We start from the raw sequence: 24,469 nt of genomic DNA on the forward strand, positions 1-24,469 counted from the left end.
CCAAATATTGTAATCAATGAATTGCACAAATATCATCATTCTCTCCTTTCAGTAGGTGTAGTTCTTGCCATTGAAGAAGGGAAGTCTATTGTTGGACGGACCCTCAGTGAGTGTTTAAGCCATTATGTTCCCACCCAAATTATTGGCCATTAGATCTTTGCTCTAAGCTGTGAAACTTGATTCCTTGAGACCTGACTCTGATATCAATTGAAGGTTATCAATGGCCTAGAGAAGGGGAGTTGAATCTATGGCCACTTTAATTTTTGTACACTTAACTTGAAACTGAATTTTACTCAGTGTTGCTGTTGAGTCTACTATGTTAATTATGCAGGAGACAATTTTGTTTTGTCTCTTAACGATTAATCAGGAATAGAGCAAACAGGTTACTTTTAAGCAAACTGGGTTGTTGTGACTTCTTCTAAGTTGATTATGCAGAAAACAATTTTATTTTGTCTCTTATCAAAAGAAACCAATAACAGAGCAGAGAAGAGATACACAGCCATATATCCTGGTTCAACCATCTTATGTAATGTAGCCTACATCTAGTATCTACCACAACAGTGGTAGAATTTTCACCATCTTTCACAAAGATTACAATCACCAATTTTCTATTATTCTATGCAATTCTATCTGGGACAAACCAAACTTCTACCCAAGCTTGATTTGGCTATGTTCACTCTCTAGACTTTTAACCACTAAGTACTCACCCAACTTAGTAAGAAAATCTCCTCAGAATCATGAATACAAAACAGAAATATAAACAAAAGAGTTTCAAATAATTTTATGGCTTTTCTCTAAGAATACTCTCTTTGTCTTTTCTCTCAATGTCTTTTCCTATTACCTCACCTACTCACCTAATGTCTTTTTTCATTAATAAGAAACAAAAAAAGATAAAAACTGAAGATTAGAAAATTCAATATAAAGCCATGGAGAAGAAAAAGGGATAGCTTGAAAGCTATGAATATCCAAATAGTGTGCTCACTCTCCTTACTTCAATTTCTGGCCGTTTACCCATTTTAAAGAAGAGTAAAGCTTCCAAAATTTGATCTTGGTTGAACACCTCTGACTTGTTCTTCTTCCTCAAAATCAGAGTAGTCACGCAGAGAAGAGATTTGATAGCAGTAGTGATTAGAGTTGGCATGCATCCTTACCTTGTTGCTTCTCTTTTTTCATTTTTCTTTTGGCTTCAAAGATCTAAGTCATTCATCCATTCTTTGACTCCAAGTTTTATTTTTGACCTTTGATTGGTAGCAATGATACACAACATCTATTTTTTCATCTTACCCAAATAATGCATGCAGGAGGAAGGCAACTTCAACAAACTGCAATGAAAGTACAAAGATGAAAATATTGTTCTAATTTTCTTCTAATTCAACATTTGATTTGCTTTTTACTTTTGTGTACTAGCTTCTGACTTTTTTTTTTCTTCTTTCTTCTTTGTTGTTTGGATTTAGTAATCACCTTTTTTCTTTTGATTGAACCCTAAGCTGAGCAACCCTTTTTTACTTGTGAGAGTTCTCTTTCTTCTTTAATTTAGGGTTAGTCATATGGGTCACAAATTAAAGAGATATGAGAGTGTTTGATCATTTGTTTATAGACCAGAGAGAAGAAAAGTATGCTGTTTAAGAGGATTTTGGGCCTATTACACTAAACATACAATTGGACTTTTAACCCAAAATTATAATATTTAGTTAATTATCATCAAATTATTATTTTTATCTTCTCAAACTTAACATAAAGGAAAAGAAAATTAATCAAGATTACCTAATTTTTTTTAAAATAAACAATTATTAATGCATTATTTTTTTTTCCGAAAATATTTGTTAACAAAAAAAATTAGCCAAAACTTATCTTATTTAATATTCGTTAATTATTATAATAATTAATAAATGTTAAATATGACAAATTGTGGCCATTTTTTGTCTTCCTAACATTACCGTTTTCTTTCCATGATATCTTCCAACTCGGCAGGTCAATGACTAATCTGTCGTGAATCAAAACTTCATTTAAAGATTTGTCATTGGCTAATAGGTTACTGCATGCACAGATGACAGAGCAGGATTCAAATTCTGACACTCTTTTAAACCAACTAGTGAGCTAACTCCTAAACCAATCCAATTTGATTATTATGGGTTGGTTATGATGTTTTAAATTTTTGGTATATTTTGATATATAAGTATATTACCCAAATTTCAAATCCAACATAATCGTCACCAAAAAAAAAAGTCCAACATACTCCAACCCAATTTTTTTTTGTCATAACCCAACCCATATTAATATATATTTTTTTATTTAGTTATTATGTGCTACTTGCTTGCTCTTCTTGGCTTGTGTTTTTCAAAGCATAGCAGAGGAAGGAAATGGCTAATATTGCTAACAGCATCGTCTTTGGTGCACAACTTCCTCAATCTCCGTTTCCATCATTACCCGTTTCAAATTCTCTCATTTTCACCCAAAAACGCAAACTTTATCATAATTGCTCCAAAACCAACCGCATAACAATCCCTTTCCCTTCTTCTTCTTCTTCTTCTTCTTCTTCATCACCGTTCAGCAGCAAGTGTTGTTGCTATGTGTTGGCGTGTCTCCCTCAACCACATGCTTCTGATTCATCATCATCATCAACTTCTTCTAATTCCAATAGCAAACCAAGTTCTTCTTCTGCTGCTCCTCCTTCAACTAAGCTCTATGTTAGTGGTTAGCTACTTTAACTACACCTTTTCAATTTTCTTATTCAAAATTCGACCTACAGTTGCAAAGATGATAACTTTCCCTTGTTTTGTTTTATGGGTCTGGCCAGTTGGGTTGAATTAGTGGCAAAATTAGGGGGAATATCTTTTGATTTGCTTATACATATGAATAGTTTTATCATTGGAAGCCTTTGATAATAGCTTAGCTTAAATTGTATTGATGGTAACGTGGTTGCTCTCATTCGGAGGAATTGGATGCTGTAATGGTGTCAGTTGTTAATATGCATTACAGAAGTGGAAGGCTTTTTTCTTTTTATAAAGTTAGGACGAATGATGACTGTGAATGACTTTAATTCTTTTTTTTTTTTTTCTCTTTAAGAAAAGTGATTATGAGTAATTAATCTATCTCACATTAGGTGTTTTTCATCATGTTATTTTTCTTTTACATATAACTATTAGGCCTGAAATAGAAAACTGTTGTCCAATACAACTTAGACTCTTTGCCTATTTCATCTACAAACACCATGGTGGTCAAGTGGTAAGCAAGCTCATTTCCTCGCATTTGTCCCGTGTTTTAGTTCTAGGAGCGGACGAGTCCTGTGCTCATATTCGTAGCCATAGTTCCTCAAGCTGAGTTAATCGAATACCTAATAATAGAGTAAAGCAAACAATGCTCATTTCATCTAGCAGCACAATTTCTAGTAAAGGTTGATTACTATTTTTTTTTTTTTTCATTGCAACTGCATTTCCTCCGAACTGAACTTCAGCGCTTCATTGATATGCTGTGATTCCTTGTGATTTCATTCCATTGCCATCTCGCCATGTTGAATAGCTTTGTTTCTGAGACTTTGATATTGTTTATTTGCATCTACTTTATATATCTTGTTTCCTTTTCTATTTCAGGGTTATCTTTTCGAACCACTGAAGAAAGCTTGCGAAATGCATTTATGAATTTTGGTCAAGTTTTAGAAGGTAGGAACAGAAAATGCTGAAGTACTTTTTTTATTTTATTTTATTATGCTATTTGTTGGTAATGGTAGTACTTTTTAATAATTGTAATGTATGCGCATAACTTTGAGCAGTGAATTTGGTGATGGATAAAATTGCAAATAGACCAAGAGGGTTTGCATTTCTTAGATATGCAACTGAACAGGAATCTCTGAAGGCTATTGAGGGAATGCATGGAAAGGTATGAATTTGAATTATTTTTTCCTATAATAAATTCCTCACCGCAATTTATAAATTATCATATTCATGAGAGCAACGTGGATTTAGAGGACTAGTTTGTTTTGATCTAATTGTAGCAAATTGCCGTTGTTAACTAGCTTAATCGTAGTTAGAATCTGACATGCTTAAATATGGCACAAGATAGACATGGAACTTTAGATAGATTATGTAATTAATTGAGTAGTGTCTCAGAAATTTGAAGACTTATGTAATTGTTTATAGGATAAACTACACTGACCTCTCTGGTAATTTAATATAGCTACGCTCACTTCTGCTCTAGTTGTTATACTTACATTACGTCCTTTCTAGATTTTACTTTAGAACATGAAATAAGGTTATTTTTGTTGTTTAATTTGTTCAAGTGTTTAGAAATTTACAAAAAGGCCTTTTGTAATCATGTGTTTGCACATAACTATTTTATTACGAAAAATCTTAATTGAACAAAATAAATAAGTATGGTGAACATAAGTTGGATAATTAGAGGAAAGGTGGAGAGGTTAGTGTAATTATGAATCTCAGGGAAGGTTAGTGTAAGTTACCATCCCTCTCACAATGCCAATATTATGATTTATCAAAAAAATTATAACTAGAATGTGTATCTTGAAGTAGCACTAAAAGGGAAAGGGGCAGGGATTGATGTAATTACTTGGAACTTTCTTGGAGGGAAGGGAAGGTATCAAGCTTTAACTCAAATCATTGCTTCAGCTTTATATCCTATTCCTATGGATCTATACTTTATATCCTTCAATAGGGTGAAACTGAAATTTGTGGCAGTCAAGTTTAATCTTCCTGTTACTCCCTCTGTGAGATTATTAAAGGATCTCAAGAAGCTGATTTTTCTTTAACCCCCGAATACTCTATCCAGAAATCTTATAGATTCAGGCTTTAACTGTATACTTGTTGGTAACTCCTTACTATTCTTAAGAATTGAAATCTAAAATGGCAATTCCTAATTTTATTTTGTTTTTACATTTAATAAACCCATAATAGTTTTTCAGTTATGTTAGAAACTGACAAGAAAGGGACAACTGTTTGCAGTTCTTGGATGGTAGGGTCATATTTGTGGAAGTTGCCAAACCAAGATCAGAACTAAGGCAAAGACAAAACACTAGATACTAGCAATGCACTGATATATGCAGAGAAGGCTACACACATTAGCCATGTCTGCATTGTACTTGAGTCTCTCTCTATAAACAAGGTCCTTACTTGATGAGACCTTCTACCACAGGATCGCCATGAATTCCAAGTCATGCTTTATTTTCAATGGAATCCCATTTGAGTATTCGTTGAACATGACTTTTTTTTGTTACTCTCTTATACAATGTGTGGCTGATATATTAATTGATTATCTGGCTTGATTAGCTAAGATATATATTTTATTATTTGAATTGTGCTATGTTACCAGAAATGCAGATCTTGGTTACCAGTTTGACTTCCCAGGTCCCATCCATCTCTATGAAAATAATCTGTTAAAAGTTAAAATTTTTGCCCAGTCATATTTATCGGTTTTTAATTTTATTGTAGTAGTATTAATCAAATCTTTCTAATTTTATCCTGATTTTAATGATCCTTATCCGTTTATGATAATTACTTATTTACCAAGCAGAGAATTTTTGTCAAAACAATATAATTCTCTTGCAACACAAATACTCATGGGACACGGATGCTTCAATATCAAACACTACAAATGAGATTTTTTATGAATATAAAAATAATAAAACATTTTGCACTTATAAATAGGATCTCTATATGTGACTTTAGTTATTAAAATATATATAAAAAAAGGACCCTTGTAAATTAAATGATAATGCATGATTGAGTGACTTGAATTGAACCACTATCTTAGCAAGGCCAAGAATACAATCAGAAGTACATTGTAATGGCTTACAGCATCCCACTAAAAAATATATATAAAAATTTAATACAGAAGAAAAATTCAGATATACAAATTGCCCAGGTGGTTTGCGGCACGACACCCCACAATAGTACCCTAATTATCATCATTCGATTTTGTATAACTAACTAATGTTTTGTGAGCTGAGACATCCTGAATGTGCTTGTCTTCCACCCTTCCTTTTATATACCCTCAATCCATTACTGATGCAATCATGAGATTATAAAGAGACATGAAATATGCCAAAAACAGAACACTAACACAAGTTAAATAGAGACTTTAAGGTGTACCAAACTCTATTTGGTTAAGTAAACTTTTGGTGAGAATGATGATGATGCCCACCACCCCCTCTTGAATTATTGAACATAAAGAGTGTCTTAAAGTGAAAGAATGAAGAAAGCTCCCAAGTGCACACTTCGTGTTAAAGAATCAGATGCTTTGTCAATTTTGACAATTAGAACTCAGCTACCTAAGTGATAATTAGTTCCTTATTCTCACAAGAGCCCGTTTATCCCATGTATCAGCAAGAATGAAGCATCATCAAATTAAAAAAAAAAAAAAATGGGGGAAGGTAAGGGCTATGAGCACACCCTAGCTCTTTGCCCCTTCCTTTCTTCCAATGCAACAATCAAAGAACTTGCATCTCTTTCAGCTAAACATCTTTTGTATGGTACAAAACCCCTTGGAGACTTCTGGGGGACTACTACTTCCTCTTGATGAGATGTTTGTTGACACCTGGAATCGACGGTGTCCAAGGACCTTCCCTGAATCTTGCCCTGAATTTCCACATCATTGACTGATTCACCATTGGAACCAGTACAAGAACCTTCCTCCTCTCTAGCTCTTACTTTTAAGGAGGGGTGAAGAGGCATAGGATTTACGACTGTATTGGATGAACCAAAGTAAGCAGCCGGACCGCCTGGGAACAAACTTGACCATGCCAAAGATGCTTCAGGTGCAGATTCTCCAAGGCCAAGGTCCTCCTTCGGATGCTCCGCGCCCGTCACTATAGCTTCTTTAGGCATTACTCGCCAACTTCCATTACACATGCCTAGTGATAACTGAGTATTCAATTGATTCTCAACATCATCTACTTCATCAGACCTAGTAGTACATAGCTTAACACACTCCTCTTCAGTATTAATTGACTCCTGATTACCGACCATTGAAACGGTTCTTCCAAACAGCTTTATAGTAGTGGGCAGGACATTGACAACATCGTTGTTGATACACTTGGTTTGCTTGGAACACAACTCCAACTTCTCAGACTTCTAGGATAACACAATATAATTTTTAAATCAGTAAGCTGTAAAAATAAATCTATTTCTTACACATAATTAATTTTGGAAGGGAAATAAGAGAATATCATGAAGCTTGTCATACCATGTGCAAGTAAGGTTGTGAGCTAATGGATAAAGCGGCAGAAGCTAGAGGCGTTTTGTCTTCCTCCTTGGATGGTTTAGATGTCATGCAATCATTTTCCTTCTCAATAGGTGACAAGTTAATTGATTGAATGTCAGTAGTGCAAGAATTCGGAGAAAGGCATCTGTTGGTATGCTCTGAAAATGCTGACCCAAATGCTTCCGAACCAAAGGCAGATAGCACAGAGGTTGGAGATTGAGAGTCTTTCTCCGCAGAGGACAGATTAGGCGATGGAGATTTTTCTGGTTCATTTGGTCTGGAGTGCCTTTTGAAGGAGTTGGCCAATTTACGAGGATATGGATGAAGGGGTTTCCTTTTAGGACGAGGAGGAGGTATGTCAATCGGATGTATAGAACTTTCAGCACTTCCGTCCGATTCCCGCACAACCTGAAACAATTTAGAGTAGTACAACACATGAGAACAGAGAGTTGGATCAAAACATCTTCAACTTTGTTTTCATATACAATTAGTCTTCAACTTATTAATACTATCATAAGCTGCAAATGATCAAAATTCTTTCCATCAAGCACAACGAGTGATTTAAACACAGTTATGAACTGAAATTTCACAACAATGACCTTAGAGAAAAACTTTTGTGCATGGCTTCGAATCTGAACAGCAGTTTTGGTGCCTATATGCTCTGCACAAATACAAACAATATTTCATCCGACTTGAAGGCATATGGAAGATTATTCACTTTAGATTACTTTGTTGTCAAATCAGGAGATAGAGCTTACCTTCAATTTGACGCCATCCCCGACCATACAACTTCAAAGCTTCAAGGAACTTTTCATGCTCTTCCTCAGTCCACTTCTCCCTTTGCTTAGTGATGGTATATGGTTTCCTCACCTGCAGAAAATAATTTCAATAAGCTCCAAGAACAAAAGGTAAATCGGAAGAAAAAGGCAAGTCTTCTGCATATTGCTAAATGAAAACATTATACATGGAATGTGAAGCAACCTTGGGGGCATGATTGTTCCCAACAGAACTTATATCCGGCGATTGGGATTGTGATCCATCATTGGAATGGAAGTCACTGGCTGTACCAGACTTGCTTAGCTTTGTGCCTTCGATTTGGTCCTACATTCAATAAAAGCAGTTGAATTGATAACTGTGAACCAATAAGAACAATTAAAATATTTCACAACGGTAAGGGGGAATGGGAATTCCATCATGAAGGAATTTGATGCTCACTAGAATATATTTCAGTTCCTAGGAGACATTATTTCCTTATTAAGAAATAAAGTCCCTTGATGAATTCGAATTCACATTGAAATCCTCTTTTTCTATCAATAGAAGGAAAAAGTCTCCAGAAGAGTGAAGGTGTATGACCAATGAAACCTGTTTCCAACCAAGTAACACATTATACATAATTATTGAACCTATGGGATCTTTCGTTGTCACCCCTTTCAAACGCACATGCTAACACATGCATCTTTAACTTCTTTATGCACAAATAAACCCAGACATTTATATCCGTTTATATTCTAGTAAGAACACATGGCCAATGCTGTCAGATACTACTCTGTGCACCCCACAAAAACAACAAAGGCTAATTGTTTATCATTCTCCGCTTTCCTTTTTCAGATCTATTAAATTAAACCGAATCCAAAACAGGAGGGAAAAGAGTGCAACTTATTCTGTATTTTGAACCGAGATAAATGATCGAAACGACTAATCTAAAGCTCTAACAATGCTACACTTGACACAACCACAATGTTAGAACAAACAAAATGTCAAAGTTCTTATCATTTGAAGGCTCATTAGGTTAACCATTCAAGTATTAAGTCATGTTAATCCAAAAATAAAATTATTTGTATATGTTTAACAAACTCAAATCCAATCTCTATGAAACTCCATCAGTTTCCCACCGAAGCTGAAATAATTCTTGAGATAAATGACTCATAGTTTCTCTATACACACGAACTATTATAAAAAAAAAAAAACAAAACTTCTAAAAAGAAAATAGTGAAAGGGTATTATTGCAAGGACCAAATTTTAAATATTTGTTTGCAATACCTGCATCTCCATTGGAGCAAAATCAGAGCCAGTCCTTGTAAACACCCTAAGCTTCACAGGGACCAACCCCACCAGCCTACAACAATAATAGCTTCCAAAAAAATCAACTTTTCTTTCCCTTTTTCAAACCCAAAAAATCACATAACATTCTTCACAAGTTTCTCTGTTCTCCAAATACTATAAATATACATTTCAGAGATATTTTGAGATATCCATTTAAAAAATAAACAAAAAAGTGCTAATTGCTATTGCACAAATCAGATCAATCAGATTCTCAATGTTAAATACATGTTCGAGAACTGAATCATAAAAAATAATCGAAAGCAGGACACATACCAATGATTTTGCTGGAAGCTGTGATTTCGTTGGAAGCCACAGATTCCGGGACTTCAGATTGCGCAGTGAAAATGAGAACTTCCCCGGAAAATTTTGTTTTCCCGAGAAAATCAGAGCAACTCAAATGGAGAATTCGAAAATTGAAGAATTGGAAGAATGAGAGAACAGAAGAAGGGGTGTGTGCAGAGAAGGGGGAAGAGAAGAAGAAACGGAAGAGATTATAAATAATAAAAATTAAAAAATTTTCTTCCCGAAAGGAAAAACTTAATTGAAAAAGCGAGAAAATAAAAATAAAAAAGGAGAGAGTGACACATCAGATGTGAAGAAATATTTGAGAAACAATAAAGAAATTTCCGTAGAGGGTTCGAGAAGGGTTCAGAGTTTTGTGGCTGAGAATGCTCTGGGACCCAGGACACGTGGCGTGTTTTTGTGATGTGTAGTATTTAATTTTGGGGTGGGAATAAAAATTCGGTGAAAAATGTGGTGCTGCATATTTTATTTGTGGAGGGCATGAGTGCTGAGATGATAATTGAGACAGATTTTTTTATAAATATATAATTGAGATATAAGATATTTTTTCCGATTGTTTTTTAGTGTGCCTTTATTGACTTATTGTCCATTTTTGTTTAGTGCTTGTTCACGCGCTGTTAAACTCCCATTGAAGTACTGGGGAGTGGATTCTCTTTTTTTTTATTATTTGATAAAATATAATTTTTTATTATTTAATATTTGTTATTATATATTTTTTGTTGGAGATTATATTTTATCAAATAATTAAAAAATCTTGAAAGAATTCATTTTCAAATCTTAAACTAAACTATTTCTGGGTGTTTAGAAAGGTAAACTTATTAATAGAAGATATAATTATATTTATTTGTTCAAAGAATTTAATTTTAATATATTTTAATGTAAACTGTAAAATAATTTTATATATATATTTAATTATATATATTATATCAATAAAAATAATTATTAATGTATCAAAATTATATTTTTTGTTCAAAAGGATTATATATTTACATATTACAATTATTTTAAATAATTAATTTTGTGTATACTTTAGTATATGAGAGTCAATTTTTGTTTCAGATATTTAAATTAAAAGTTCTTTTTAAAATAAGTTGTTTTATTCCAGTTGTAATAAAAAAAATAAAAAGTTACTTTTCCATGTTAAAATTATTGATATAATGCAGAGATTAATTACTTATATTATTCATATTTTATAACTAGGTTGATTTAGTAAAATACAATAATATTCATACTATACAAAGAAACAAAAAAGACTCCTTGAAAAACCATACAAATTTGATTAGCCACCATTCCCATCTCCCAAAAAAGAAAACCATATATTCTGGTAGGAAAAATTCTTTTAATCAATTTTGTTTGAATTATCCTAACAACCTGAAAATAGCTTGGGGGATTAAAGTTGTACCATGATTAAACAAAATTACTTTTAATTAATCATATTAATAATTATTTTTAACTAGGATCGGACATTTTAGTCCCCAAGAAAAATTAATACATGGATCAGTCCTCAAGGTTTTACTCCGGCAGACAAATCAGTCCCCAATTCATTTTTCGGTAGAGTAATTATCCAGATCAGTCACCAAAGATTTTAAAAACGGACATTTTAGTTCCTAAGAGAAACTAATGTACAAATCAATCCCCAACTTTTTTCTTTATTAGACATAATAGTCCCCCGTCCAAAAATAAAATAAAATAAAATAATAATTATTATTAATTGCACAATAATATTGTACTATATTTTTTGTATTTTTTAGACAAAAATAATGATAAATTTATTCATTAGATTCTTATATATATATATATATATATATATATAATCACTCAATAACAATAATAATAATAATAATAATAATAAATTATTAGAGATTATTTTACAAGAAATTCAAAGTTAAAATCATTTGATATTTTTGTATTTAATATAATCAAAAGATGTCCTATGTAAAAAAAATTATATATGTTTATATTAAAAAATATGTATTAAAACAAAATATTTTAATTTGAATTTATATTAAATACATATTTTTTTAATACAAACATATTTTTTAAAATAGTACATCTTTTGATTATATTATATACAAAAATATCAAATGGTTTTAACCTTAAATTTTTTATAAAATAATCTCTAATAATTTTATTGATTATTATTATTATTATTATTATTATTATTATTATTATTATTATTATTATTATTATTATTATTATTATTATTATTATTATTATTATTATTATTATTATTATTATTATTGAGTGACTATATATATATATATATAAATACATATATAAGAATCTAATGAATAAATTTATCATTATTTTTATTTAGAAAATACAAAAAATCATGGTATAATATTATTATGTAATTAATAATAATAATAATAATAATAATAATAATAATAATAATAATAATAATAATAATAAATAAAATTATTAGAGATTATTTTACAAAAAAATCAAGGTTAAAATCATTTGATATTTTTGTATTTAATATAATCAAAAGATGTACTATTTTAAAAAATATGTTTGTATTAAAAAATATGTATTTAATATAAATTCAAATTAAAATATTTTGTTTTAATACATATTTTTTAATATAAACATATATAATTTTTTTACATAGGACATCTTTTGATTATATTAAATACAAAAATATCAAATAATTTTAATTTTGAATTTTTTGTAAAATAATCTCTAATAATTTATTATTATTATTATTATTATTATTATTATTATTATTATTATTATTATTATTATTATTATTATTATTATTATTATTATTGAGTGACTATATATATATAAGAATCTAATGAATAAATTTATCATTATTTTTGTCTAAAAAATACAAAAAATATAGTACAATATTATTGTGCAATTAATAATAATAATTATTTTATTTTATTTTATTTTTGGACGGGGGACTATTATGTCTAATAGAAAGAAAAGTTGGGGATTAATTTGTACATTAGTTTTTCTTAGGGACTAAAATGTCCATTTTTAAAATCTTTGGGGACTGATCTGGGTAATTACTCTACCGGAAAATGAATTGGGGACTGATTTGTCTGCCGGAGTAAAACCTTGGGGACTGATCCATATATTAATTTTCCTTGGGACTAAAATGTCCAATTCTAAAATCTTCGGGGACTGATTTAAGTAATTACTCATTAATTTTTAATTTACCGAGTTAAAAAATACGATAGAAAAAAAAAAACTACTTATATAAATAAGCAACTCCATTATTTTGCTCATAATAAAATTACATTGAAAATTCTGTTCCTATGTAAAAGGTTCCGAAAGATGTTAGATAATAGATATGTATAAGATCCATCTAGTTGGCCCCTCACTCATACATTTTCTTACATAAATATTGCGTACCTATGTATATAAGGTCCATCTTGTCCCAATAGCCATCCCTTCTCTCGTTCTCCTACAATATTGTCTGAATAAATATTTAGGTTTTTTATTTAAATTAACTAAATATTTTATTTATTAAAATGTGTTGATAGAATATTTATTGTTATGTAGTATAAGAATTAAGTACGATTTTAATTTTTAAGGTATATACAAGGTAGTGAACTCGTAGTTTTTACCTCGACTCGTTAAGCTAACTCAAAATCGTAATTCGTTGAATCGTAAGACGGAACGTAAATATGACTCGTAAATTATAAAAATTTAGAAAAATTTAATAGCAAAAATTAATTTTATAGAGAATAAAATAAATCTCAAATAAACAAAATTACCCATAGAATTATAACTAATATATATACCATAACAAGTTAAAAGTCACAATTCAACACAAATTCACAAATCAAAACACAAATTCACAACTCACAAGTTCATACGACACTAAAATAAATTCAAGTAGCAAATAAACCAACCAAACTATTAGAATGAACAACTAATTAACTAAAATCTAAATAAGTTATTTAATAATCATTCTATTCTTCATCAGTCATAAAATCTTCACGAGTTTCACAAATTTCTGCATTACCATCTTCATCATTATCAGGAGCAGGAGGAAGAGGTCCTTGGAGAAGTTCTTCAAACTCATCATCATCGAGATAAGGAATTGCCAAAGGATCCTTAGAGGCACCAACAACTCTATTACCACTTGCTCCATCATTTAAATCAGGATCTGAAATTAGAGCATCTAAATCTTCTTCTTCTCCATCTTCGTCAGCAACAATCCACTCTTCATCAGAGTCCAACTCATCAAGACTATAGTCATAATCAAGACTTCTTCTAGTTTGTTTTTTCTTTGCTAATCTTGAGTTTGTCATCACAAACACAACATCATTCATGGTTTTAGCTTTCAAACGGTTTCTCCTTTTCGTGTGAACCTTTCAAAAGTAGATAAAAAATATTAGACATTAGTCAAACAACAAGATAGAATTAAAGAATTAACAACCAAATTTATAAAAGTAAAATGCAACTTATATTTAATTACTAACCATCTCAAAAGCGTTCCAATTACGTTCACATTCAGATGAACTACATGTCAAATTCAAGACACGAATTGCAAATTGTTGGAGTTCTGGATGCTGATCTCCATAAGAATCCCACCATTGAGCTGGAGTTTTAGTATAAATTGCATTTTGAGCTACTTTACTACCAAAAAACTCTTTTCGAGTCTTAAAATCTTCAAGTTGAACATCCATCTTAGTGATTAAATCTGGATTTCCTGTCATCCTTTCCATACAAGCATAAAACTGCTTCTTAAGCTCATAAGCAATTTTAAAACCAGAGCTATAATGAATTTGAGGATTCAAATAATAGCCTGCAGCATGTAATGGCCTATGAAGTTAGTTGTCCCATCTTGCATCAATAATGTCCCAAATAGGTATATAACTAAAACATAAAAAAAAATTAATAAATTAATTACAAAATAAACAATATTTTCAGAATTCAAATTTTTCAACTCTCTCTGGCTTTTACTTTTCTACTTCTGCCGTTATTACATTTTACAATTACACTTTACACGTATCATTCAACATTATGTACAACTCTTATGCATTAATTAAAAAATAAAATAATTAGACACTTTACCTTGTCTCAACTCCTTGAAATGCATCTCGTATTTTTTCCTTTGCACTTGTCATTTCTTCATAAATAAATCTCATTGCCGGCTTTTCTTCTGAATCCACCATACGAAGCACATGAAGAAGAGGGTAGGCAGCTCTCAAGCAAATTACGACTTCCTTCCAAAACACCTTATCTAACACTACACTTGCAATTATCTTTCCATCTTTTGTCTTTGCAAATTTACTAGAAGTCCATTGATCAGAAAGAAACATTCTTATTAAGGAACCTTTGTTGTCATTGAGACATCCCAAAGTAAGGTAAGAAGTTGCAAAACGGGTCATACCCGGCCTCACCAAATCTTTCCCCTTAGTGTGGATGTGTAGTAGTGCAATAAGAGTAGTTCTAGCATATATGTAAGTAGTAATCTTTCTACCTTTATAAATTGTGTCCTTGTGAAGTGTTACTTTTTTTTCCAAGTCTTCTAACATTAAATCAATGCAATGTGCTGCACAAGGCGTCCAAAATAACTTTTTCCTCTTTTTCATTAGCATTTCTCCTGCAGCTTTGTAGTTAGCCGCATTGTCGGTGACAACTTGGATGACATTTTCTTCACCAACCTCTTCAACCACATCATCTATCATTTTAAAGATTTTATCAGCTGTCTTAGTAATGTGAGAGGCATCAATGGATTTCAAAAAAACAGTCCCTTTAGGACTATTAACAAAAAAATTTAGGATGGTCCGTCTTCTCTTATCTGTCCAACCATCAGTCATTATTGTGCAACCAACCTGCTTCCAATATTCTCTATGTTCCTCTAGTGATTGTTGAACAAGCTCCACATGTTTCTTCAAAAGAGGCACCCTTAATTCATGGTAGGATGGTGGCTTGAATCTTTGTCCGTATCTTATAGCTTTCTCAAACATTCTACTGTATTCCTCGCTCCTTGAAACATTAAAGGGGATGCCATTGTTGTAGAAAAAAGCACTAATCTCTAAACATACTTCCTCTCTCAAATTCTTCTTAAATATATTGTTGATTGTTGTTTGAGTACTAATGCGTGTTTTCTTGAATATGTTGCCATCTAGTTCTTTTTCCTTTCTTTTTTCACCGGTAGTGTCAACTTCTTTAGTAGCTTCTCCTGGGCTTGCCCCACCCATGTTTGTTTTCTTCATCAAATTTACTTGCAACCCACTCACAACATCCCACATTTGCTTCTTAACTTCATCACTAACAGTTGTACAAGCCCCAACATCTTTTTGAGTTCCTGCTAGGTGGTGTTTCAATCTATAAACTCCTCCTGAAAAAATTTTATGACAGTATTTACATTGTATCTTCTTTCCATCTTCTCCAACAGATATCCCATGCTCCCATCCTACATCAGTTCTACTTCCAAGAGCATTCTTAGCAACTTTTCTTTTACAAGCGATTCCAGCTGTACTTCCTGACTGAGAAGCTGGAATGTTAGTCGGATTTTCACTTGCATTAGCTTGAGTCGATGCCATTCCTGTTCAGAAAAAAATGAAAACAGTAAATATTCAATGAATCAATTCAATATCATAGCAAAAATTCAACAATTTAACAAAAATTACAGAATTGTGTTCAATTTCAAGTACAACCATCCAAGTTCAATAACAAAAATTTAACAATCCAATTTGAACAAAAAATACCAACATAACAAAAATTCAAGAATTATATTCAATGCCACAATAATTCAGAGATATAGATAGTTATAAAATTATTGGGATATAGGTGAAATAATGAAGACATTAGTGTAGTAGTGCTTATTGCTGCACAACTATTAGTACCGTCATAGTTGCTTATGGTGAAGAATTAAAGATCGAACACATTAGTGATATTGAGTAATAACATTCATAATAATGATATTTAGTAATCACTTCACATTCAAAATCATTCCTACTATTTTCTAAATTTAACTTCAAAAAAATCCGGACTAGTTCTTTTAAGGCAATTTAAAATGGATGAAATATACATTGTTTCATGTGGTATATTGCATATTCCTACCATTGAGGAACATTAGAGAACAAGACAGAATTATACTGTTAGAGTGGTGTTTTAGTACCTGAAGTCTTCAGTGTTTACTTTTTAGAAAGCTTGGTTAATATTAGTTAATAGTCTATGGTGATGTAATTTTTTGTTTTCCACTGAAGGCAAGTTTCCTTTTGTTTCTTGAGCTTTTTCTTTTCTTTAAGTGAATAAGGAACATTTTATTTATTTTAATTATCTTAAACTGAGATTCACGTGAATATGCACTAATAACTTATAACTTATAAGGTTTGCTTCTTTTATATCTCATATTTGTTATATCTATCTTTTAAAAAAGCTTATAAAGTTTGCTAAAGAAAATTAATGGTTTCAGATAAAGGGATAATATATTAGTGTACACGCTGCCAATTGCAGCTTCTTTTTCTATGAACAGAGAAGTCCATGTTGTACTAGCTAATTGCAGCTTATAAGGTTTGCTAAAGAAGATTAATGGTTTCTAGAAATTATTGTCTAGTTTCCTCGAAGAACTTGGCTTTGAATTAACATGATGTCTTATTATTAGTCCTGTTTTCATTGATCAAAATCAAAGCTAAAGTCAAAAGCTTCTTGTCAAGTAATTTGAATTGTTCAACAGTACAACTTCAACATATATAGCATCTTCATATACAGTGCTTCACTTTCATCATTCAACAAGTAATATGTGAATTATTGATAATTAACAATAACATAAAGATTTTGCTGTACTAGCTAAGTCCCACTTCACATGATGCCATGTTACTTGTTTAGGGACACTTCTAGTTTTTGAATATAAGGATTAATTTAATTTAATTTTAAAAAAGGGGATTCTAGTTCTAGGTTATTGAAATGGAAGTAAAGGACCCTGTATTTAGTGGATCTAAAAAATTCTGATCTCATAGATTTTTGTTGAATCTTTCATATATGGCTCTGTTAAGATTAGGAATTTAGGATACTTTAACTCAGAATTGGATAATTACTAACATATATATAAGAGGCTGTGAAGAATAATATGGTTCCCTTGTTAACTAAATTGTTTTCATAGAAACTGAAAGAAGTTTATCTTTAAAATTTCGCCATCACCAATTTGGTCAAGAACAACACTTCATCAATACGCTGACATAAAATTAACCAATTCTTAATTCACATATGTCATGCCTTACAAAAAATTCAAGTAAAGAATGAAAGGTCTTTTGTACGGTAATATGAAATACATGTTTCCAATAAACATGAACAGATAAATTAACCTCAATTTGAAAACCTGCTATAATTCGTATAAAATTATAATCTAAATTGAACAATATAATTAATCTGCAATATAATCAGGAAACCAATAAAGATAGACAATAGCAATTCAACCTGCAATATAATCCATAATAAACAAGTACAACAACAGATTGAACTGACATTGAAGAGGATAAAAATTAAAAAATTTTTAACATACCTGAACTACCAGTGAAGGGAGGAGAAGAGCAGCAGCAATCCAGATTCCAAAAATAGAGAGGGAGAGCCAGAGAACCAGATTGGGGATTTTGGTCGCGCGAAATTCAAACTTCAGAGAGATAGAGAGATAGAGTCAGAGAGTCAGAGATTGAAAGACTTGAGAAAGGTAAAATTTTGAAATTTTGGCCATGGAGATAAACTGTAAAGTGAGGAAGGTAAAGAGATTAGGGAATTTACTGTCTGCTAGGGCTCCTCCATCTTCCATGGTCTCTATTCAGATTGGACCATTAGGTTGGACTGGGCTTCAATCAGGATCAAGAAAAGAGCCTCTTCAATCTTGAACGCAACATCGGGGCAGAAACGCGATTTCAGCGGCTCTGCGTTTTTGCACGGCGATTCCACACGAAGAAGCTTGGTCTTGGACGAGAAGCAAAACCGAGACTGAGGGAGGATGCAGAAACGTGAAATCGTGCGTTTCTACGAGTTGAAACGCGATTTTGACTACCTTGGGTATATGTCAAAGAATTTTTTTATTCCGAACCTTCTTTTGCATACAAAATTGTTCCTAAGATTTAATTTGATTTTAAAATCGTCTTTATCTTAAGAATCAAAATCGTATAGAAGTGACGGCAGAAACAGAAACAGAGGTGGATCATAGACAATTTTTTTTCTTTTTTTTTCCTTCTTCTTCTTTCTTTTCTCTTTTGCAGAGTATAAATATTCTCTTTTTTTATTTTTTATTTTATAAACTTTTTGTTATGGATAATTTGGTCTAAAATTTTAATATTTAAGTAAAAAAATAATTTTAAAATTTGATTTTAAATTTTAGAGACAATTTTATATGAAAAAAATTAAAAACAAAAAAAATTTTAGTCTATATCTTAAAAACTAAAATCGTACTTAATCATATGTATAATGTATCACATTGTAAGAATCCACTAGAATTAAAGTTTGATCTCGAACGATAAGCATCTGAGACAAATAACATAAATTTTTTATGAGATCTCGGATGCACCAGAATTATGTAATCAGTACAATGGTGGCTATATATAAGGTGCAACTAAGATTAGTTTTCATTTGATACGATTTTGGATTATTTAGAGAGTTTGGTTACATATATTTTGAAATTCTCTTGAGTATTAAAGGCATATATGGCCAATAATATATGTATTTAAAGGATATTAACAGACTAAACGTGAGGTGACATGTAGTTAGAGTATTAAAATTTGAGGTTGGTTTGTCTCTCTTTTTTATATTCACTACAACAATTCTTTAAGATAGCGACGGTTATTTTGCGGCAGTTGTGTGAAACCGCCGCAAAACGACAACCTGCGGCGCATATAGTGGCGGTTAGGAGTTGGGGCTGCAATCAGGCCGATATTTAGCGGCGGTTTTTTTTTGAACCGCCGCTATATTTCAATCAGGTTTGCATTTCGTGGCGTCTTTTCGAAAACCGCCGCTATATGTACCCCTGGATGAGTTATTGTTTTACATTTTGCGGCGATTTTGTTTAAACCGCCGCAAAATGCGTATTACCACATATTGCAATGTTTTCTTTAGTAATAACCATCTGGGTATAATCTAGTTAAGTAAACACTACTATCTTAAACTACATATGTTTAAATCATTGTTACATCAATTTATATATGGTCCAAAAGTATATAAAGAGTACAATAAAAAGTACATTTAATAATATCCATAATAAATATAATAAATAAAAATAATAATAATTATAAATATTTTTTATAAATTATTAAAAATCAAACATTTTCTAAAAATAATAATTATAAATATTTTCTATAAATTATTAAAAATAATAATTAAAAATATTTTCTACAAATCATTAAAAATTCAAAATTTTTTTATTTTAATGATTTGTTGAGCATTTATTAAAATAAAAAATTTAAAATTTTTATTAATAACAATCTTAACCTGTATTCTTAGATATAAGAATTCATAATAACAAAATTCAAAATTAATTAATATTATACCAAAATTAAATACTAAATAGAATAAAAATATTTTTATATAAAACTAATTAATGATCTGCATATTATCATGGTTAATAAATTCAATAATGCTAACTGACTAACAAATATAATGTTTTTGGCAAATATTTCACTAATTTTAAATATTAAAGACTAAATTCTAAATCTTAATAAATATTTTTAGAAAATGTTAGATTTTTAATAATTTATAAAAAATATTTATACTTATTATTTTTTTTATTTGTTATTGAATGTACTCTTTATTGAATTTATTATGGATATAATTAAATGTACTCTTTATATACGCTTTGATCATATATAAATAGATGTAAATTAATTTGATCTACTATGGTCCAAAATTAATTTGAAATAGACCGATTTGAATTACTAGAGACGTCCTAGCATGCATAATTTGAATCACCCTAATTTGAACTCCCCTAAGATTACATGCAAGCATAATTCGAATTGGACAAATTTGAATTACAAGCATCACTACTAATTCGAATAGGACTAATTCGAATTAGTGTTGGTTTGTCTCATTCGAATGGGACTGATTCGAATTACATAAGAATGTACTTTTGGGATATCCTACTAATATTTTTCAATTTGGTAGAATTGTGTAATTTGGTCATCCATTTGGTTTAATTGTGCATTTTGCCCAATATATAAGGTGCCTTTTATAACTATGATCAAATATAAAGTATACAACAAAAAATTGTGTTGCAATCAAATGTGTTCGTATGATATACATAATTATTAGCGCTATATATCGAAGAGTCATTTGGCCTGATGGCAGCATGACATTGTTAAAGCTTTTCCTTCTTCCAGGTTCGTATGATATACATAATTCGAAAATACTGAAATTAACATGTTGAGATGTTTTGATTTAGACGTACTAAAATATTAATATTTTAGATTATTTTAACTTAATTAATTAGTTGACATCCTGGGCAACAGCAATGAGTAGCACACTTTCATATTTGATATACAAATGTGTCTCATCAACCAATACAAATGACTTGCAGTACTTAGGAGTGACAAAATAACTTTTGAAACTAGGAGAAGTCACATTTTTTAACTTCTTCAAAAGCTCTTAAATAACTTTTTGAAAAGTTAAAAGTTTATCTAAAAAATTGTACCAAACACTATTAATGTAACTTTTTATAAGTCAAAAGTAAAAAAAAAAAAAAGTAGTTTTTGGAGTTTCTCAAACGGACTCTTACATGGTTCGACACATGGAGGGAAGGCCTAAAAGGCCAAAACAATTAATCAAACTACCTACAATCTCTATTAATTATGTTTCTATTATAATAACGAATAGCGCAGCAATTGTGTATGATGGTTATCAGTTGCTTAGAGAAAGGGGTTAAATCTAGGGGTGTGCATAGTTTAGTTTTTTCATAAACTGAACTGAAATTGCACTAAACCATTTTAAATGGTTTAAAAACTGAACCAAACTGCTTTGTCACATAAGAAATTGGTTTTAAACCAGTTTACAATACAGTGCACCAGTTTAAACCAGTTCAAAAAAATAAAACCAGTTTTAATTAAAATAACCAGTTTAAATTGGTTCATAAGCTAAAACTAGTTTTAATATATAAAAAAATAGTTTTTACATTATGTCTCCCTCTCTCTCTCTTTCCCCCCTCTCTTTCTCTCTCCTTCTCTCCTTTTTCCCTCTTCGCTTATCTCTCTCCTTCTTTTATTCCTCTCTCTCTTCTCTCCCTCTTCCTCCCTCCTCTCTCTCTCCCATCTCTATCTCTCTCTCCCTCCCTCCCTTTTCTCTCTCCCATTCCCTTCTTTCTCTCCCTTCATTTTATTTCTCTCTCCCTTCTCTCTCTATCCTTCTCTCCCTCTTTCTCCACATGATCTTTCTCTCTCTCCTTCCCCTTATCCTCACACTCTCTCTCCCCCTCCCCTCTCTTTCTCTCTCTCCCTTCTTTCTCTCTCTCTCTATATATATATATCTCTCTCTCTCCTTTTCTCCTTTTTCCCTCTCCGCTTCTCTCTCTCTCCTTCCCCTATTCCTCTCCCTCTCTCTCCCTCCTTTCTCTCTCTCTCTCACTCACTCTCCTTTCCCACTTTCTCTCCCTCCCCTCTCTTTGTCTCTCTCTCTCTCTCTCTCTCTCTCTCTCTCTTCCTTTTCTCTCTCTCCTTCCCCTTTATTTCTCTCTATCCTTATCTCCCTCTCTCTCCCCATGCGCTCTCTCTCTCTCTCCTTCCTTCTTCCTCTCTCTCTCCTTCTCTCTCATTTCCTCTCCCCATGCTCTCTCTCTCCTTTCCATCTTCCTTTCTCTCTCTCTCCTTCTCTCCCCTTCCCCTCTCTCTCTACTTCTCTCCCTCTCTCTCCGTCTCCTCTCTCTTTTTTCCCTCTTTCTCCCTCTCCCTTCTCTTTCTTTCTCTTTCTCCTCATCTCTTCCTTTCTTTCTTTTCCTCTCTCTCTTCTTTTTCTCCTCATCTCTCTCCTTTCCCTCTCTCTCCTCTTCTCCCAAAGTCTTTACTTCTACTGTAAACTCTTTTATTCCCAGAATCTTTGTCACATACACCACTACCACGCTCTATCACAAACACAACTACATTCTCCCTCTTTTCTCTTCTCCTCCCATTTTTTCTCCTCTCTCTCTCTTCATCTCTTTCCTTTCCCTCTCTCCCCTCCTCTATCTCCTCATCTTTCTCTTTCCTCTCTCTCCTCTCCTTTTCTCTTGCTTTAGAGGGAAGATGAGGAAAGAAAGAGAGAGAGAGAGAGAGAGAGGAGATAGAGAGAAAGGGGAGAGATGAAGAGAGAAAAGAGAGAAAAAGGAGGAGAGATAAGGAAAGAGGGGGAAAGAGAATGACTGAAGGAGAGAGAGGGGATGGGAGAGAGAAAAAGAGAAAAGAAAAAAAAGGAGAGAGAGAGAGGAGGGAGAGGGGAGTGAGAGAGAGAGAAGGGAGGGGGAAAGAGAAAGAGAGAGAGAGAGAGATAAGGAAAAAGAGAGAGATTTGGGAGAGAGAGAGATGAGGGAGAGAAAGAGGAGAAAGAGAGAGAGGGGATGGAAGGGAGGGAGAGAGAGTGGGATAGGGGAAAGAGAGAAGGGGAGAGAGAGAGAGAGAGAGAGAGAGAAAAGGAAAGGAGAGAGAGAATGGGGAGAGGAGATATAGAGGAAAAAGAGTGAGAGAGAGAAAGATAAGGGAGACAAAGAGAGAGAGAGAGAGAGAGAGAGAGAAAGGGGAATGAAGGGAGAGAGAGAGAGAGATGGAAGAGAAAGAGAGAGACAGAGAGAGAGAAAAATGGGATAGAAAGAGAGGGGGAAAGGAGAGAGAAGGAAAGAAAGGAAAAGGAGAGAGAGAATGGGGAGAGGAAAGAGAGAGAGAGAGAGAGAGAGAGAAAGGGGGGAGGGGGAGAAAGAGGGAAAGGAGAGAGAGAAGAGGGAGAGAAGGAGAGAGAGGGAGAGAGAGAGAGAGAGAGAGAGAGAGAGAAAGGAAGGGGGAGAGAGAGAGAGAGAGAAAGAGTATGAAAAAACTAATTTTGGAGTTTGAATAAAATCAGTTTTAATTTGGTTTAAAACTAAACTGAACCATAAAAACTGATTTTTTAATAAACTGGTTTTCATAAAAACTTTGGTTTCAGTTCAGTTTTAATTCAGTTCAGTGAAACTAGTTTTTTTTTTTTTTTGCACACCCCTAGTTAAATCTAGACCTCTTTTTATTTTGCTGAATTTTATTTCAAACTGGATGGAACTTAGAGAATCTATTAAGTCTACTTTTGTTTAAAACGCATGAGACACTTTTATTTGTCTCTTGTTGATAGAGGAGCCAAAACAGAATTGTATGAAAGCAGAGTTGCTGTGATGCCTTACTGGATAGAATAAGTAGGAGATAATTTTATTTTGTCTCTTAGAGCATAAAATAAAAATCAGAATAGAAAATGAAGAGTGACATAGCCATATATCCTGGTTCAACCACCATGTGCAATGTGACCTATATCCAGTCTTTCTACAATTGTGATGGAATTTTTACTATCTTTCAAATCTTACAAATACCATTTTTTTTTAGGATTCAACCCAATTCTATATGGGATAAACACAGCTTCTATCCAAGCTAGATTTGACTAGGTTCACTCCCTAGATTTTCAACCGTTAAGTGTTCACCCAACTTAGTAAGGGAATCCTCTCAGGATCATGACTACAAAATAGAAAAACGTACAAAGGATATCTGAAATAAACATTTGAATTTTCTCCAAGTCTAACTCTTTTTGCCTTTTCTCTCACTGCCTTTTTCTTAATTCCTCACTCTAATGCCTTTTTTCATTGAAATAAAAAAAGATAAAAATGAGAAAGCAGAATATTCAATAGAAAATCATGAAGGAGAAGAAGGTATAGATTTGTAAGCTATGAAAACTCAAACTTTGTGCTCTC

General features: G+C 32.0%; 3 protein-coding genes across 16 annotated transcripts; 1 reads left to right on the forward strand and 2 right to left on the reverse strand.

Moving 5' to 3' along the window:
* Positions 1–2,293: 2,293 nt before the first annotated feature.
* On the forward strand, positions 2,294–5,302 carry LOC112750833 (uncharacterized). Its single transcript, XM_025799705.3, has 4 exons — positions 2,294–2,694; positions 3,591–3,659; positions 3,770–3,876; positions 4,953–5,302. Exons 1-4 carry the CDS (start codon positions 2,361–2,363, stop codon positions 5,031–5,033), a joined length of 591 nt encoding a protein of 196 aa, XP_025655490.1. The 5' UTR covers positions 2,294–2,360; the 3' UTR covers positions 5,034–5,302.
* Positions 5,303–5,711: 409 nt separating this feature from the next.
* Positions 5,712–9,942, reverse strand: LOC112750832 (protein REVEILLE 7). Of its 14 annotated transcripts, none has more exons than XM_025799697.3 (7): positions 9,586–9,942; positions 9,250–9,325; positions 8,191–8,310; positions 7,968–8,079; positions 7,809–7,870; positions 7,192–7,617; positions 5,712–7,076 (listed from the first exon to the last, which is right to left on the reverse strand). In XM_025799697.3, the coding sequence occupies exons 2-7, from the start codon at positions 9,259–9,261 to the stop codon at positions 6,387–6,389; spliced, it is 1,422 nt and encodes a 473-aa protein (XP_025655482.1). In that variant the 5' UTR covers positions 9,262–9,325; positions 9,586–9,942; the 3' UTR covers positions 5,712–6,386. The 14 variants fall into 14 exon arrangements, with proteins under 14 accessions (XP_025655482.1, XP_025655481.1, XP_025655485.1 ...); XM_025799696.3 differs by having other exon boundaries at positions 5,712–7,079; XM_025799700.3 differs by lacking the exon at positions 7,809–7,870 and adding an exon at positions 8,425–8,571 and having other exon boundaries at positions 5,712–7,079; positions 9,586–9,779.
* A 3,599-nt stretch (positions 9,943–13,541) lies between these two features.
* LOC112748994 (uncharacterized) lies at positions 13,542–16,127 on the reverse strand. The gene is made up of 3 exons (XM_029292974.1): positions 14,650–16,127; positions 14,055–14,349; positions 13,542–13,943 (listed from the first exon to the last, which is right to left on the reverse strand). The coding sequence occupies exons 1-3, from the start codon at positions 16,125–16,127 to the stop codon at positions 13,542–13,544; spliced, it is 2,175 nt and encodes a 724-aa protein (XP_029148807.1).
* Between the last annotated feature and the right edge of the window lie 8,342 nt (positions 16,128–24,469).

This window comes from Arachis hypogaea, chromosome 15 (assembly GCF_003086295.3).
Source record: "Arachis hypogaea cultivar Tifrunner chromosome 15, arahy.Tifrunner.gnm2.J5K5, whole genome shotgun sequence".
Classification (NCBI taxonomy): domain Eukaryota; kingdom Viridiplantae; phylum Streptophyta; class Magnoliopsida; order Fabales; family Fabaceae; genus Arachis; species Arachis hypogaea.

Bases quoted from the DNA above. Each gene is read 5' to 3' on its own strand.
- LOC112750833 (XM_025799705.3), top strand. From the start codon at position 2,361: ATGGCTAATATTGCTAACAGCATCGTCTTTGGTGCACAACTTCCTCAA. The intron at 2,695-3,590 runs GTTAGCTACTTT...TTTCTATTTCAG, and splicing joins AACTAAGCTCTATGTTAGTG to GGTTATCTTTTCGAACCACT. The intron at 3,877-4,952 runs GTATGAATTTGA...AACTGTTTGCAG, and splicing joins TTGAGGGAATGCATGGAAAG to TTCTTGGATGGTAGGGTCAT.
- LOC112750832 (XM_025799696.3), bottom strand. The intron at 7,618-7,808 runs GTCATTGTTGTG...AAATTGTTTCAG, and splicing joins CACAAAAGTTTTTCTCTAAG to GTTGTGCGGGAATCGGACGG. The intron at 7,080-7,191 runs GTATGACAAGCT...GTGTTATCCTAG, and splicing joins CACAACCTTACTTGCACATG to AAGTCTGAGAAGTTGGAGTT.
- LOC112748994 (XM_029292974.1), bottom strand. From the start codon at position 16,127: ATGGCATCGACTCAAGCTAATGCAAGTGAAAATCCGACTAACATTCCA. The intron at 14,350-14,649 runs GTAAAGTGTCTA...AATTCATTATAG, and splicing joins TTTCAAGGAGTTGAGACAAG to CTCTGGTTTTAAAATTGCTT. The intron at 13,944-14,054 runs GTTAGTAATTAA...TACTTTTGAAAG, and splicing joins ATTGGAACGCTTTTGAGATG to GTTCACACGAAAAGGAGAAA.